Raw genomic sequence first — 18,033 nt, 5'->3', positions numbered from 1 at the left:
TGATAAGAACTCTCAAAAAAATAGGCATAGATGGAACATATCTCAAAATTACAAAATCCATATATGACAAACCCACAGCCAACATCATACTGAAAGGGGAAAAATCAAAAGCATTCCCACTTAGAAATAGAACCAGACAAGGTTGCCCACTGTCACCACTTTTATTCAACATAGTGCTGGAAGTCCTTGCCAGAGCTATCAGACAAGAGAAGGAAATCAAGGGTATCCAAATGGGGAAAGAAGAGGTGAAACTATCACTCTTTGATGATGATATTATCTTATACCTAGAAAACCCCAAAGACTCTGCCAAGAGACTCCTTGAAATGATAAATAAATTCAGCAAAGTCTTAGGTTACAAAATCAATGTACACAAATCGGTAGAATTTCTATACACCAGCAACAGTCAAGTGGAGAATCAAATCAAAGACTCAATACCCTTCACGATAGCAACGAAGAAAATAAAGTACCTAGGAATATATTTAAATAAGGAGGTGGAAGATCTCTACAAGGAGAACTATGAATCCCTGAGGAAGGAAATCACGGAGAATGTAAACAAATGGAAAAACACATCATGCTCATGGTTTAGCAGAACTGACATTGTTAAAATGTTCATACTACCCAAAGCGATTTACAGATTCAGTGCAATCCCCATCAAAATACCAATATCATTTTTCGCAGATCTAGAAAAAATAATTCTATGCTTCATTTGGAAACAGAAAAGAGCCCAAATAGCCAAATCAACCTTAAACAAAAGGAACAAATCTGGAAACATGAATCTACAAGACTTTAAAAGTTATACTACAAGGCTACCTTAACCAAAAAAGCATAGTACTAGCACAAAAATAAAGGTATGCTGTGTTTCTATTTTCATTTGTTTTAAGAATTTTAAAAATTTTCCTTCTTAATGGCTTTATTGACCCATTGATCATTCAGGACAATGTTGCTTAATTTCCACATATTTGTTTAAATTTGAAAGTTCCTCATGTTATTGATTTCTAGTTTTATTGCATTGTGAGACTTGTTTTGTGACTTAACATATGGTCTATCCTGGAGAATGTTCCACGTACTGATAAAAACCATGTGCATTCTGCAGCTGTTAGATGAAAAGTCCTATGAACGTCTGTTCGGTCCATTTGGTCTAAAACGCAATTTAAATCGAATGTTTGTTTGTTAATAATTTTCAGTCTAGTTGATCTGTCCAATGCTGAGTGAGGTGCTAAAGTCTCGAACTAATATTGTATTGTAACCTATCTCTCCCTTTACATCTAATTGCTTTATATATCTGGATGCTTTGGTGTTGAGTGCATACATATTTACAATTGTTATATTCTCTTGCTGAATTGATACTTTTATTATTAAATAACGATCTTCTTTGTCTCTTTTTACAGTTTTTGACTTAAAGTTTGTTTTATCTGATATAACTATTCCTGCTCACTTTGGTTTCCATTTGCATGGAGTATCTTTTTCCATCCCTTTTCTTTCAGTCTATGTGTGTCTTCAGAGGTGAAGTGAGTTTTCTCTAGACGGCATATAGTTGGATTGCTTTTTTTAATCCATTCAGCCAGTCTGTATCTTTTAAGTGGGGAGTTTATTCAGTTTGCACTTGAGATTATTATTGATGAGTGAAGATTTAATCATATCATCTTATTGTTTTCTGGTTTTATATATACTTTGTTCCTTTCTTCCACTAAGACACAAACACACATAGCCTAGGCCTACACAGAGTCAGGATCACCAATATCACTATTTTCCACCCCTCTGCATCTTGTCCCATTGGAAAGCGTTCAGGGGCAATAACATGCATGGAGCTGTCATCTCCTATGATAACAATGCCTTCTTCTGAAATACCTCCTGAAGGACCTGCCTGCAGATTTTTTTTTTTTAATAGTAGAAGGAGTCCACTCTAAAACAATGATAAAAAGTATAGTTTAGCAAATACATAAACCAGTAACATAGTCGTTTATTATCAGGTATTATGTACTATACATAATTGTATGTGCTATACATTTATATGACTGGCAGCATAGGTTTGTTTACACCAGCATCACCACAAACACATAATGCACTGGCTATGACATTATGATAACTATGATGTCACTGTTGATAGGAATTTTTCAGCTCCATTATAATCTTATGGGAACACTATTGTATATGAGGTCCGTCATTGACTGAAATGTCGTTTATGCAGCACATGACTGTACTTACACTAACTTGTTTGGCTCATTTAGTCCTCACAACTGTCCTATAAAATTGGCACCTTTATTATCCTTTACAGATGAGGCAACCAAGGCACAGAGATTCTAACTCAGTCATTCTCACTCCAAAGTCTGTGCTCTCAATCACTACCTTATTCTGCCCCTCATTATATGATATTGATACAAAAGGAACCCTAATCAAAGTAGGGAGAGGTTTTGTTTAAGATCAAAGATAATTGCTTTGCACTCAAATGTTTATAGCAGCACAATTCATAATTGCAAAGATGTGGAAACAACCCAAGTGCCCATCAATACATGAGTGGATTAATAAAATGTGTTGTATGTATGCCATGGAGTTCTACTCAGCCACAAAAAACAATGGTGATCTAGCACCTCTAGTATTATCCTGCATAGAGCCAGAGTCCATTCTACTAAATGAAGTGTCACAAGAATGGAAAAACAAGCACCACATGTAGTCACCATCAAATTGGTATTAATTGATCAGCACTTATGTGCACATACGGTAGCAACATTCATCAGGTGTCAGGCAGGTGGGAGGGGAGGGGGGAGGGGATAGCTATATTTACACCTAATGGGTGCAGTGCACACTGTCTGGAGGATGGACATGCTTGTAGCTCTGACTCAGACAGGGCAAAGGCAATATATGTAACCTAAACATTTGTACCCCCATAATATTCTGAAATTTTTAAAAAAGTGCATAAAAAATATATATTGCTTAAGTTTGAAAGGTTTAATGGAATTAAACTCTGGGGAGCCACGAGTGGGTTTTCTTATTGGCCACAACCTCTACCCTAGCAGCGTAGGGAAAAAACTGTAGGAGAAAATCAGGATACCCCTGCACTAGTTGCCAGAGTGGTGGTCTAGAAATTCTCTGCAGAGACCCAGCTGTGGGCTGTTCTCAGCCCCCTCTATTGTTTGCCTCCAACATAACATGCAACACTATCATAAGCTCAGACCCATTTGACAAAGTTCCTACTTTTTGGTAGAGGGATAAAAACATTGGAGGTATTGCTGCAATATTGTTGGACTTTGTATTTAACGAGGAATAAAGACAAGTGAAACCCTGTAACACATCTCTATTTTCTAGTCTGCTGAAATTTCCATTTTACTGCCATCCAAAGAATCAAATTATTATACAGTCTGGCAAGGGGAAAGTCACCCCTGATTTAGGGCATATGATGAACAAAACAATTACAAGGCAAGTATACAGTACTATAGGAACATGTGTAAAGGGCACCTAACTCACATTTAGGAAGTCCAAGAAAAATTTCCAAAAGAAAATAATATCAAACCCAAGACCTGAAGGATGTACAAGAATTTGCAAAGTTGGGTATGAGGTATAGCAAAATGGGGAATCAAGAAAAGCATGAGAGGATCCAGAAGTAAGAGATAACATGACAAAAAACTAAAGAAAGTTTAAGAAGGCCTAAAGCACAGAGTGGAAATGAAAATAGGGCAAGGTACAAGTGAAAGAGATAAACTGGTGAGGTGGATAAAAGCCATATTGTAAAAACTATAATCATGCTAGTATGGTTTTACTGTAAGGATGCTAGGAAGTCAGGAGACAGTTTTAAATATAAGAAAAACAATCAAATTTGTGTTATAACAGAAACAATAACACAACAACCCGGCTTCATGATGGAGGATGGAGAGAGATGAGAGGCAAGAGAAAGCAGTTAGAAAGTTAAAAAAAAACCTACTCCAGTAATCTAGATCAGGACAAATGTTTTCTAAAGGGCCAGATGGTATTTTAGGCTTTATAGACTACACCAACTCTGTTGCGACCACTCAACTCAGCCACTGTAGCACGTAGACATCGAAAATAAATATGTAAGGCACTGAGCCTGGCTGAGTTCCAGTTAGATTTGCCCATAGGCAATAGTTTGTCAACAAGCTGAGTACAGACAAAATAGGTCAGAGCAGGAAATTAGAAGCGTGAATTAGGAAAAGCATTCATATTCAAAAGCTATTTAGCAAGTAGAATCCAGAAGTACTGGTAATTGAAAATGGGAGATTAGTGTGAAGGCAAAGCCACAGAAGGACTCTAAATCCTGACTTTAGCAATTCACTGAATAGGGAAGGGAAGGGACAGGACTGGGTCATGGGAGGGGAGGTCACATTCAGCTCACATTCCACAGGCCAAGCAAACCACAGGGCCAAGCTAGAAGTCTGTAGGGGCAAGGAAGAATTCTCCTCCTACACAAAGGCACTACAGGTCATGTGATAATAGGTGAGACCATATAATCCTCTTACAAGTAAGAATAATTAAAGGTAGTAAATAATCAGGAAAATTAATATAATATACAATTAAGTCTATCTGGCTCTAAAACTCTTGTCTAAATGCTAAAGAGATTTGTTGTTTTTGCATAAAGGATATTGGTATATCCAATATACCTATGTATTCATTTACATCTATATCTACCTATCTATCTCATATGGAGACATGTATATCCTATTAGATAACTTCGTTTAATATATCGTTTAATATATTTTCTTTTTTTTTGAAGGAAAACTTTTTCAAATTAAATCTTTTTATTAAGATAATAAAAAGGCTAATACAAGGCTAATAACAAAAAATAACTCTCTCCAGCCTCACCCTGCCTTACCCTTGATTCCCACTTCCTAGCTATTTCTTCTTTCTCCTTATTTCTTTTTTATTTTGGGTTTTTTTTTTTTTTTTTTTTTGAGACAAGGTCTCACTCTGTCGCCCCGGCTGGAGAGCAGAGGTGCAATTATAGTTCACTATAAGCTTGAACACCTGGGTTTAGGTGATCCTCCCACCTCAGCCTCCAGACTAGCTAGGACTACAAGGCTCATACCACCACACCCAGAGTCTCCCTATGTTTGTCACCCAGGCTGTCCCTGAACTCCTGGCCTCAAGTGATCCTCCCACCCGGGCCTCCCAAAACACTAGGATTACAGGTGTGAGCCACCACAGCCAGCCATCTTCCTGCTTATTTCTAAATAAAATGTTTACAGTGCTTTCTTCCATTTCAAATGCTACCCATTCATTTCTTACTTTTGAAGATGAGGAGATAACTTTCTTAGCCTTTCTGTGCCTCAGTTCCTTCACCTATAAAAAGGGGATGATAATAGCCTGTATTTCATAGAATTGTCATAAGGATCAATTCAGTTTGTGTGTGCTGCTTAAGATAAGACACAGACTACATGCTAACTATGAATGATTATAACACACACCTTCCTGAACTATAGTTCTTTTACCCAATATAGTTTTATCGGAAATTTTAGTTAAATTGATGTTTGATGTCTAATATTATGATTACATAAACATTGTTCACGGCTAAGCCAAGCAGTTAACCATGATTAAATTTTCCTCTCATAAATTTTTTGTCTGTCTTAGAATTTTAATTCCCTCATTTTTTTCATTCATGTAATTTTCCATGTACCTCTTACTAATTCATCTTCAAACTCTCTATAAGTGTTATGTATATGGTTTCAATTTACTCAAATATCAGTTTCTTTATTTTTCTCCTTGAAGATGTCTACACTAGTTTTCTGTCCTCATATTCCATTCTGGACAGGTTGTTTTCTAGGCCAGACATAAGCTATCATCCCAGGACATCTGGAATTATCCTGAAATTTATTTTCCCTCTTTTGTATATCCTGTTTCCTGATACTATGGATTCCTCTTTTTTGGTTTATTCATTCATTATATTACAGTATATGTCCTCACATAGCTTTGAGAGAGAGGGAGCATAGATATGAATTTTTTTTGAAACCTGAAGCTCTAAACATATCTTTATGTTGGTACCTTTACACTTTGTTAACAGTTAGGCTAGGCATAAAACTTGAGGCTGAAAATCAATCTCTCATGTGCCATTGTCTTCTACCATCCACTGAAGGTTCTGTTGTCTTCTTTCTAGCTTCCAGATGAGCCAGAAGTTGCTGCTGAGAGACCCAGTATCATTCTGACTCCCATTCTTTTGTATATGATCGGTTTCAATCCTTCCATCTGCTCCATGCTTAACCCAAGTTCTAATTGTGAATGTTCTAAAACTCCATGATAAGATTTCTTAGTGCTGATCGCTCAAAAGATCCTTTCAAACTGGAAATGTGTATAGAGTACTTCAGTTCTAGGGTACTATTTTTGTATTTTTTATTTGGTAATCAAATTATTTGATAATTTCTTCCTCTACATGTATTTTTTTTCTGGAACACCTACTAGTTGGATGTTAGGTTTCCTACATGAACTGAAATCACTTTACTATTTTCTTTTTCCCTGTTCTTACATAGTTTTTCCGGGAAATGGTCTCAACTTTATCTTCCAACTTTTCTTATGTATTTGATTTTTTTTTCCAGTTCTCTTCTTTTTTTCTAGTCTCTTGTATAGTCTTGTATATACAAGTTCTCTTGTATAGTCCTTTTTTTAAGCATTCTTTTTATTTTTTAAATTGACAGATATAATTGTATGTACTTAGTGTGTACAACACCATGTTTTAAAGTACATACATTGTAGAATGAATAAATCTAGCTCATTAAAATATGTATTACTTCACGTACTTATCATTTTTGTGGTGAGAATACTTTACATCCACCCTTTTAGCATTTTTCAAGATTAATACAGTCACCATGTAGTACAATAGATCTCAGATTTATTCCACTCTTTTTATAGTATTCAGTTCTTTAAAGATATTATGTTTTTAAAAAGTGTTCTTATGATACCCACATTGCTTTTCTCTTTTCTTCTTTTCCTTTATGTCTCAAATATTTGATGATCTTTAATTACTCATTTATACTTAAGAGTGAGGCACTAACATGCCGAACGCAAACTCCACGTGCAATGGATGAAGTTTTCTGAACAGCGGGCCTCACTGTAGAGAGGTGGCCAGTCATTTCACTTTTCTGTATCCTTAGATTTCTCTTTGGATAGTCAGTTTCTGCAAAAAGAAATTCCAGTCTTCTGTTTGGAGGTTATAAACCTGACCACTAGACTTTCACTTAATCCCCATTATTGGTATAGCATCTCACCCAACTCTCATTTGTTCATATGTTCCAGAATCCAGAACTTCTCTGGCTCAGCCTCTCCAGGCTTCAATCCAGTCTTCTGGATTGGGACGATAAGGGTAACTATGTGGCTATGTGAAATAAGGAAGAAGATTTGGGGTAGGTCTATTGTCCCTTATACATATGCTCAAACTATCCTGTTTTCAGTTCTACCTCACTCCTACAGATATAGCTGATGCATCATCTTTTTTTTTTTTTTTTTGAGACAGAGTCTCATTCTGTTGCCCAGGCTAGATGCCGTGGTGTCAGCTGAGCTCACAGCAACCTGAAACTCCTGGACTCAAGTGATCCTCCTGCCTCAGCCTCCCAAGCAGCTGGGACTACAGGCACTCACCATCACACATGGCTAATTTTTCGTTTCTATTTTTAGTTGCCCAGCTAATTTTTTCTTTTTTTTAGTAGAGACGGTGGTCTCTCTCTTTCTCAGGCTGGTCTTGAACTCCTGACCTCAAGAGATCCTCCGCCTCGGCCTCCCAGAGTGCTAGGATTACAGGCATCAGCCACCACACCCAGCCTCTTAATTCTTAAACATAGGGGTTTTACTTGTTTCTTATTGGATTTCCCTAGCGTAGACACTTAGATTTTTACTTTCTTCACTTTCTATCCACTTTCGAGCCTTCAAAATTATACTGGTGAGTGCGATGCACACTGCCTGGGGAATGGACACGCTTGAAGTTCTGACTGGGGGGGATGGGGGTGGGGGGAGGGGATGGGTGCATACCTACATGATGAGTGTGATGTGCACTGTCTAGGGAATGGACACACTTGAAGCTCAGACTCGGGGGGATGGGGGGGTATGGGCAATATATATAACCTGAACTTTTGTACCCCCATAATGAGCTGAAATTTAAAAAAAATAAAATAAAATTCAACAACAACAACAACAACAAAATTATACTGGTGGTTCTCATTAACTGTCTCCTCTCCCATTCTTTTAGTTCTTGTGGGCTGATATCTGTTCATATTTATTGTAATTCTGAGGGGTTTTAGGAAAGATCAGGTGGAAATTAATGTGTGTATTCAAACTCTCATCTTTAGTAAGGAGTCTCATTTGTCATATATCCACCATCCAGCTTAAGCAATAAAACATTATGAATACAGCTCAAGTAGTCTCTGCTTTTGATTAGCCTTTTTCATTCTACAGGTATAAAACCACGCTATTTTCAAACAGTGATTTTTGTTCATTCTAATATTAATTTTTTTAAAAATCAAAGAAAAAGAAAACATAACATTAGAATGTTTTGCTCATCCTAGCAAATGTATTTCAAACAGTATGTTAAATAGTAACAGGGAATGTTCTTGTTTTAGTCTTATTTTGGAGGACTAAGTTAAGCTTCATCACTGAAAATAATTTTAGATATTAGATTGACTATATTCTCTCAATTAAGAAATTTTAGAAGATAATTTTCATTGTGAACATGTATAAATTTTTTATGTACTACATTATATTTTCTACTTTTTTCTATCAGTGTGATTTATAAAAATAGCTCTATGAGGTATAATTTACATACTATTAAATTCAGTCATTTTTAAGTATAGAGTTTTAGTATATAAATTTAATAAAAATCTAAATTTTAAGTTGAACAGCCATCATCACCTCAAACTTTAGAACATTTCCATTACCCCAAAAAGTTCCTTTGTACCTGTTAGCCTGTTCCTACCCACCTGACCCGTAGGCAACCATCCATCTGCTTCCTATCTCTACAGATTTCTAGAAATTTCATATGAACGAATCACACAATATGTTATATTTTTTGTCTGGCTCCTTCCACTTAGCATAATATTTGAGGTTCATCCATGTTGTAGTGTATTAAAAGTTTTTAATTGTTAAACTATATTCTTTTGTGGATATAACACATTAGTTTATCTATTTACCAGCTGATGGATATTTGGATTTTTTTCCAATTTTTGGCTATTATAAATAGCACTGCTATGAACATTTGCATGTGTTTACATTTTCACTTTTCTTGGGTAGACACTTAGAAGTGGAAATGCTGAGTCATATGGGAAGTAATATATATACAACATTTTAAAAAACGGCCAAACTATTTTCCATTTTCCATGCCTACCAGCAGTGTACAAGAGTTCTATTTCCTCCATGTCTTTGCCAACACTTGGTATGGTCAGTCTTTGTCTTTTTAATTTTAGCCATTCAAATAAGTGTTTCAGAGATCCAGTAATGTTAAGTCCTCCAACTCTGTTCTTTCTAAATTTGTTTAGAATATTCCATGTCCTTTGTGTTCTATATATATATTTGGTATCTTATGTGGTTTTCATTTGCACTTTCCTAATTCATAATGTTGAGCATCTTTTCATGTGTCCATTAGCCATTTTTACCTTCTTTGGTGAAATGTCTATTCAAATTTTTTTTTTATTTCAGCATATTATGGGGGTACAAAAGTTTAGGTTACGCATATTGCCCTTGGCCCCCCACCCCCCGAATCAGAGCTTCAAGCATGTCCATCCCCTAGACAGTGCGCATCGCACTCATTATGTATGTATACACCCATCCCTTCCCACCCCTCCACATCTCTGCCCGACACCTGATTAATGTTATTCCTAAATGTGCTCTTAGGTGATGATCAGTGAAACCAATTTGATGGTGAGTACATGTGGTGCTTATTTTTCCATTCTTAGGATACTTCACTTAGTAGAATGGGTTCCAGCTCTATCCAGGAAAATACAAGAGGTGCTAGATCAGCATTGTTTCTTATAGCTGAGTAGTACTCCATGATGTACATATACCACATTTTATTAATCCACTCATGTATTGATGGGCACTTGGGTTGTTTCCACATCTTTGCAATTGTGAATTGTGCTGCTATAAACATTCGAGTGCAGATGTCTTTTTTATAGAATGTCTTTTGTTCTTTTGGGTAGATGCCCAATAATGGGATTGCTGGATCAAATGGTAGATCTACTTGTATCTCTTTAAGGTATCCCCATATTGCTTTCCACAAAGGTTGCACTAGTTTGCAGTCCCACCAGCACTGTATGAGTGTTCCTATCTCTCCGCATCCACGCCAACATTTATTGTTTTGGGAATTTTTGATAAAGGCCATTCTCACTGGAGATAGGTGATATCTCATTGTGGTTTTGATTTGCATTTCCCTGATGATTAGAGATGTTGAGCATTTTTTCATATGTTTGTTGGCCATACTTTTGTCTTCTTTTTTTTTTTTTTTTTTTGAGACAGAGTCTCACTCTGTTGCCCAGGCTAGAGTGAGTGCCGTGGCGTCAGCCTAGCTCACAGCAACCTCAAACTCCTGAGCTCAAGCGATCCTCCTGTCTCAGCCTCCCGAGTAGCTGGGACTACAGGCATGCACCACCATGCCCGGCTAATTTTTTCTATATATATTTTTAGCTGTCCATATAATTTCTTTCTATTTTTAGTAGAGATGGGGTCTCGCTCTTGCTCAGGCTGGTCTCGAACTCCTGAGCTCAAACAATCCGCCCACCTCGGCCTCCCAGAGTGCTAGGATTACAGGCGCGAGCCACCGCGCCCGGCCTACTTTTGTCTTCTTTTGAAAAATTTCTATTCGTGTCCTTTGCCCACTTTTTGATAGGGTTGTTTGATTTTTTCTTGCTGATTTTCCTGAGTTCTAAATAGATTCTAGTTATTAGCCCTTTATCAGATGTGTAACATGCGAAAATTTTTTCCCATTCTGTAGGTTGTCTGTTTGCTCTCGTGACAGTTTCTTTGACTGTGCAGAAGCTTTTTAATTTAATCAGGTCCCATTTATTTATTTTTGTTGTTGCTGTGATTGCCTTAGGGGTCTTCTTCATAAATTCTTTGTCTAGGCCAATGTCTATAAGAGTTTTTCTCACATTTTCTTCTAGAATTCTAATAGTTTCACACCTTAGGTTTAATCTATTCAAATCTTTTGCCCATGTTTAAATTGGGTTCGCCTTCTTATTATATATTCTGGATACAAATACTTCATTATATACATGATTTGAAAATATTTTCTCTCAGTCTGTGGTTTGTCTTTTCATTTTTTTAATGAGATATTTTGAATAAGTTTTTAATTTTGATGAAGTCCAATTTATCATTTTTTTCTTTTTTAGATGTATTTCCCAGAAATATCTGCCTATCCCAAGGTGACAAAGATCCTCTATGTTTTCTTCCAGAAAATCTAGTTTTACTTTTTATACTTATATCTATGATCCATTTTAAGTGATTTTTGGGTATGGTGTCAGGTAAGAATCAAAGTCCATTTTATACATGTGGATATACAGTTGTTCTAGTATCATTTATTGAAAAGACTATCATTTCTTCATTGAATTGCTCTGAGATCGTTATCAAAAATCAACTGATTAAATGGTAAGAATTTATTTCTAGATTTTCTATTCTGTTCCATCAATCTATTACTTATGCCAATATTACTCTATATTGATTACTGTAACTTTATAATAAATTTTGAAATCCAATAAGTCCACCAATTGTTCTTTTTATATCTGTTTTGAATATTCTACATTCTCTGTATTCCATGTATGTTTGAGAATTAGCTATTGAACTTCTACCCCAAAAAAGCCCACTGGAATTTTGAAGGGATTATTATTATTTTTTTTTTTTTTTTGAGACAGAGTCTCATTCTGTTGCCCGGGCTAGAGTGCCGTGGCGTCAGCCTAGCTCACAGCAACCTCAAACTCCTGGGCTCAAGCGATCCTTCTGCCTCAGCTTCCCAAGTAGCTGGGACTATAGGCATGTGCCACTGTGCCCGGCTAATTTTTTGTATATATTTTTAGTTGTCCAGCTAATTTCTTTCTATTTTTAGTAGAGACGGGGTCTCGCTCTTGCTCAGGCTGGTCTCGAACTCCTGAGCTCAAACGATCCACCCGCCCCGGCCTCCCAGAGTGCTAGGATTACAGGTATGAGCCACTGCGCCCGGCCCTGAAAGGATTATTGCTACATTGAATATATAGATACATTTTCAGAGAATCACCATTTTAACAATATTGAGTTTCCCAGATCATCAACGTGAAATGTTACTCCAAATGTTTTGTAGTTTTCAGAGTACAGGTTTTACTTTTCCCCATCCAAGTACTAACCAGGCTTGAGATCAGATGAGATCAGGCTCATTCAGTATGGCTATGGACAGGTCTTATACTTTCCATGTCAAACTTATTCCTAAATATTTTATTCTCTTTGATGCTGTTATGAATGGAATTTTCTTATTTCTGAATTACTCACTACCAGTATATAGAAACACAGTTTTTGTATACTGATCTTGTATCTAGAGATCTCGCCAAATTCATTTGTCAATATAATTTTTCATAGACTCCTTAGGATTTTCTAAATATGGGAATATGTCATCAAGAATAAAGGCAATTTTCATTTTCCTTTCCATCTTGATGCCTTTTATTTCTTGTCCTTGCCTTATAGCATTGGCTAAGACCCCCGGTACAACGTTAAATAAAAGTGGTAAGAGCAGATATCCTTGCTTTGTTCCTGATTTTAGGGGAAAACAGTCTTTAACCATCAAGTGGAATCTTTGCTGTAGATTTTTCCTAGACAACCTTTAACAGATCGAGGAAGTTACCTTCTGTTCCGAGTCTATTGTTAATGGGCATTGAATTTTATCAAATGCTTTTTCTGTGTCTATTGAGATCATGTAATTTTGTCCTTGATTCTATTAATATGGTATATTACATTAATTTCTTTTCAAATGTTAAACCAAAGTTGCATTCCTGGGATAAATCCCACTTGATCACAGTAGATGATCCATTTTGTATGTTGTTGAATTTGGTTTGTTAATATTTTGTTAAAGATTTCCACAACTATGTTCACAACGAATTTTCTTATGCTGTCTTTGCCTAGCTTTGGTATCAGGGTAATACTAGTTTCACAGAATAAGCAGGGAAGTGCATTTCCTCCTCTGTTTTCTGAAGAAATCTGTGTAGTATTAGTATATTTGTTCTTTACTTAACTTCTACAGATCCTTCAGATTACATGTTAAGCATCAATTCCTTAGAGAAAGTTATCTCACCTCCTTGACTAGGTTCACTTACTTCCCTCATTTTAGGTGCAGTAGCTTGTAAATAATAGCTCTTCTTCTCAGTAAATTTATCACAAAGTAATTTTTACTCATCAGGATTATTTTTATTATTGTTTCTCTCCCACTTTACCATAAACTGCATGAAAAGAAAAATGCTGAATGTTCTTGCTCACCATTATGTAGACATAGCTACTACCTGATACATGGTAGGTAGGTACTCAACAAATACTTGTTAAATGAAGAATACATAATGGCTGCTTTAATTTTATGTTTTTTATTTATTTCCCTGCTTTACTTTGGCTTATTACTATTTTCTCTCTAGATTCTTCAATATTAATATGATTCACTGTAACTTTCTTCCTACTCAATCTAGACATTTGTTAATATAGACATTTAGAGTAATATAATTTCATCAAGTGTTATTCTGGAAACATTCCATAGATTCCATTATAACGTCTATATTTTTATTTCTTTCAAAAACACAGATATGATGTGGCCCCTCTACTAAAAAACCATCAAAGTTTTTCCATTTGTACAGAATACTATCTGAAGTTCTTAGTAAAGCAGTCAAGTAAACACCAAATGGATTTATGGCCAATCACTCCATCTATATACCTTATCCTCCAATCATATTAAGCTACTTGCTCTTCCCTTAACCAAGTCTTACACTTCTGTTTGTTAATACTTCTCTTGTGCTCAGCACCTAGCAAAATGCCTTAAACACAGTAGCTCATCAATAATGTTTGTGGAAGAATGCATATCACTTTTCATAATCCATTAAAATTTATGCCTTTTATAATTTTGAATTATACTTTTACATATATAATTTTTAATTCTTCAACTACTATAATCTGATGTTAATATATTTTAAGTTTTTTCTTTTTCTGTTTTTTCTTTCCTTATTTTTCTATTTGTTTTCAAAAATATTTGTATTTGTATCAATCTATATTTAAATTATATTACTTTATTCTTTGATCAATTTTTGTCTGAGACCTAACTAAACATATTAAAGAGATATCTTGGATTTTCTCCCATCACTATTAGACTAGGAAACCACGAAGGTTAGAACCGTGTCTTTTTCACTGTATTCTTAACACCTCATACATGTGTGGCACATTAGCTCAGTAGGTTTTTATAGTTGTTTTAAATTTCATTCTTCCTACTCCTGCTAAATTAAAAAGCACACATTAAGGAGTTGTTAGGTAGATTATCGGACCAGAGAACAATGATTAAAAATATGCATCATGGATGGGGTTCAATTAAATAGAGCAACAGACACTGAGTTCCTAGTATGAATCAAGATGTTCTAAGAGTGGAATACAAACAGAATTCCTGTCCTCAAGGTCTATGAACACACACAGGTTAACAAATAATTTTGATGTGGCACACTAAAAGGATTGTATTAAATCATGTGGAAATAAGAATTAAGGAAATCTTTAAATTGTCTAGGGGAAGGAGGAAAGGAAACTCTATACCAGGAAGTAATATCCTTCTAAGGAAACCAAAACCCAGACAAACTATAGTACTTGCTCAAGATCACAAAGCTAGAGATCACAAAACAAGATCTAACTTCATACTTACTATCAATACTGTGTAGCAGCTCGTGAAAGAATAATAGGACAGAATTTAGAGAGTTATAAAATAAAATCTGGGGTTTATTCGTCCTAACTCCATCTCCCATTAATAATCAAGGACTACACAAGATTATGAAAAGTTAGCCAAGTACCTTGTAGTTCAAATAGCTTTCTAGTTTATTGATCTATTTAACAAAAAACTATTAAGTTGTAGTCACCCATTTTTTTAAAAGTATTCATAGAGGAACCATAAAAAATCTCTTTAAAAGAGTCCGAAAACAAGAATCTGCCAGAATTTATCAGCACTTTCTAAGGAAGGGAAGCCATGAATCTGTAGAACTAATAATAAAGTCAAAGAAATAACATTCTTTTTAGGGCAAGGGATGGTTCTTTAGGCTTTTCTACATCTCTCAAAACTATCCAATTACACCTGACTACCAAGCAACCATTCCATGACTAATTTGCACTAGCATCCTCATATACCTTGACCCCACACCCCTGACTTTGGAATATCAGAAGATTATTTAACCTTCTCCTTCCCTATTATAAATTAATAAACTGGCATTCTGAATTATAAACAACAGGTTTTGGTTGCCTGGTTAGCATGAAATAACCCAATAATCTGCTCAGTTCTTAAGAACCTGAAAAACTTAAGACCATGCTCTAAACCAGTGACTGAAAAAATGGGAGCCCGCAGGCTGGATTCAGGTTACAAATGGATTTTATTTGGCTTGAGAGGTTACAGCAACTCTCTTAAAACTCTGGATATTTCACATAAAAATCCATTACTTCCAGGTTTTCTTGAAAAATCTGAAACTTGCAACACTGGACCTGATTGCCATGTGGTAAAAACTGGCCAGAGCAAAGTAACCACAGCCCCATTTATATAGGACATTTGCTCACTAATTCGTCATAGATCAACTACTCCTATTTCTATTGCCTTGACACTGAGGCCAATGTGAACTGTCACTTATCATCATGCTTGTACTGTTGTTTTTCTAATAAACTTCAAAGAGTAAAGAATGTCATACTTGGTAGACAAGTGCAGATCTTTTAAAAAGCACAATCCATTCTTCACATTGATGCAGTAAAACAAAGTTATCATTTGACCGTAACCAAAGAAATTGAATCAAAGAAATCAATTTACCTTAATCTGAGTCTGTTCGATTGATTTTTCCCATATCTGCTGATCATATGCTCCGATCTGAAATAGGGAGCAGGCTATTTAAATGATGCAAAAATCCTTATATTTAAGTCAAGCCTCACAAAAGTCATGAATTTATTATCTGAAAAATGTATGTGCTTCTCAGAGTTAGAATAAATTAGTACTTCCAAGGGATTGTTTCTTTCAGAAATCTAAAACAGGTGGACCTAAAACTAAGTTAAAGACAATGCCCAAAATATTTCAAATTAAATATTACCTTAAAAGATATTTCCACTTCTTAAAACATCAATAGGAAAACTAGAAAGGAATAAAAGGTAAGGGGGAGCTCAATAAGATTTTTCAGAGTACTAATCTGAGCAGATTAGGGTTTCTTTCTTTTTTTTTTTCTTTTCTTTTTAAGGCAGTTTGATCAGAAGAAAACTTTCAAAGCATCGCCGTGGCATTGTGTTTGCAGCCTGGAGAAGGGAAGTGACTCAAAAATCTTATTCTGGGACCTAGAACGGGGTTTAAAAGACATAATGACCTTGTACATCAAATTTTTCCTTTATGTTCAGATATCACAAAATAATACCTGGCATACCAAACTCAGGGGAAAGTAACGTGATATTCTTTGTGGGAGCTTCTTGCAGGAAGAATTCTTGACAAATAAAAGATATTGCCATTACCTTCTTCTGGTACCACGATATAGCATCTCTCTCATTTGAGGCCATCTGTGTCTCCAGCCAGAGAATGGGATTTCACTGAAAATGAAGGAAAACCACTCGGTGAGTCCAGTTGCTGAAGTTAACTCTTCGAGTTTGGGTAGCGCTCGAAAATCGCTTCGTTCAGCCTCTCCATGAGCTGCTGTTTCTTTCTCCGGCTGTTTGCCAGGATAAAAAGAAAAAACAAAAAACCTAGCGCAGTGGCGACCCGAGAAGCCTCTGCAATATTTCGTGCGAGTGTGTTAATGGATGCAGGGGAGGGGAGGCCGCTGGAGTTGACCTGCACCCCCTCCTCCGCACCCCAGCGTCCGGCTCTCACCTGGTGCCCGCTGCCCCGCAGGCCAGCGGCCTGGACCTCTGTCTTCAGTGGCCCCGGTCCGGCCCTGAGCGAGGCTGCGGGCCCTGCAGGCCGCATCTTCCCCTAGAGGCGGAGACGCCGGCGGGGCCGTTACCATGGAGACCGCGGAGGCCACCCCAGCCTCGGAGTCAGCCGGCCGCCCAACGCCCAGACCACTGCAGTCTGTTGCCGCAGACACGGCCCCTCCAAGCGCAACCTACAGGGTCACCAGACTGACCATAAAATAAGCACAGAATGAACTGGAAAATGAAGGGGATAAAAAGCTAAGGAGTCTTCGCTAGGGCGACAGCTAAAGGCTTTGTGCCAGGCTGGAAAAGACAGGTGCAAAGGCCCCAGGGCCCTGGAGGCAGCGAAGGCGGGGCGACAGGGCTCGTCTTCCCTGGCTCGGGCCGGGCCGAGCCGGGCCGTGACTCAGCCAGCCCAGAGCCGGGCGACAACAGCGCGGCGGAGCACAGCGCAGCCACCGCCGGCTTCCGCTTTCCGGCTTTCTGTGCGGCGGTGGCTCCGCCCCTGGGCCGGGCCTTCGCGCCCAGCCTGCGTCCAGGCTCCGGGATGGAGGGGCTGGGGGCCCGCACAGCGACCCCTGGCCAAGGGCAACCTCAATCAGGTCACTCTTCCTGTCTCAACTTGAAAGTCACTTTCTCAGAAACGACTTTGCCATCCAGTAGTCTAAAAGAGGTCGCTCCTGATGTTCTAATAGCTCCGGGTTCATGTCTCTGTAGCACTTATCTTTGCGTTTGATTGCTTAATAGCGGTTTTCCCCGGTGGGCTGTGGACTCCACGAGGTAAGAGATTGGGGCCTTGCCCAAGCCTGGCACATAGGTTCTCAATATTTGTTGAATGAACGAATGTTTGCGGGCATTTACGCTGCCCTGAGACGAAGAGCCTAACGGGCTGCGGCTTAGCGACTCCCTTCCTCTCACCTCTCGGACTTGAGCTTTCTGGTGCACTAGGATAAAGAGCAGGGACAAAGCTTGGGGGAGTCACAGGAGACT

The 18,033-nt window shown here is 37.4% G+C and overlaps 1 protein-coding gene across 8 annotated transcripts in view; it reads right to left on the bottom strand.

Annotated features, from left to right (window-relative positions):
- Positions 1 to 17,455, bottom strand: part of PHTF1 (putative homeodomain transcription factor 1) — a 53,894-nt gene extending 36,439 nt beyond the window's left edge. For 3 of the 8 annotated variants that reach the window (XR_011234525.1, XM_069478955.1, XM_069478959.1), the window contains exons 1-3: positions 17,000 to 17,455; positions 16,645 to 16,719; positions 15,962 to 16,018 (exon numbers count right to left, since the gene is read on the bottom strand). Coding sequence is in view for 2 of the 8 variants with exons in the window: in XM_069478955.1 (XP_069335056.1) it covers positions 15,962 to 16,018; positions 16,645 to 16,689 (102 nt within the window). In the remaining 6 variants the exon portion in view is untranslated. Of the gene's footprint in view, positions 1 to 7,205; positions 7,282 to 15,961; positions 16,019 to 16,644 lie in introns of all 8 variants that reach the window. The other 5 variants (XR_011234526.1, XM_069478956.1, XR_011234527.1 and 2 more) reach the window with 4 other exon arrangements.
- Between the last annotated feature and the right edge of the window lie 578 nt (positions 17,456 to 18,033).

Source organism: Eulemur rufifrons, chromosome 8, assembly GCF_041146395.1.
Source record: "Eulemur rufifrons isolate Redbay chromosome 8, OSU_ERuf_1, whole genome shotgun sequence".
NCBI lineage: Eukaryota > Metazoa > Chordata > Mammalia > Primates > Lemuridae > Eulemur > Eulemur rufifrons.
The sequence above is the reverse complement of the archived record's forward strand: the minus strand, read 5'-3'. Positions and strand labels throughout refer to the sequence as shown.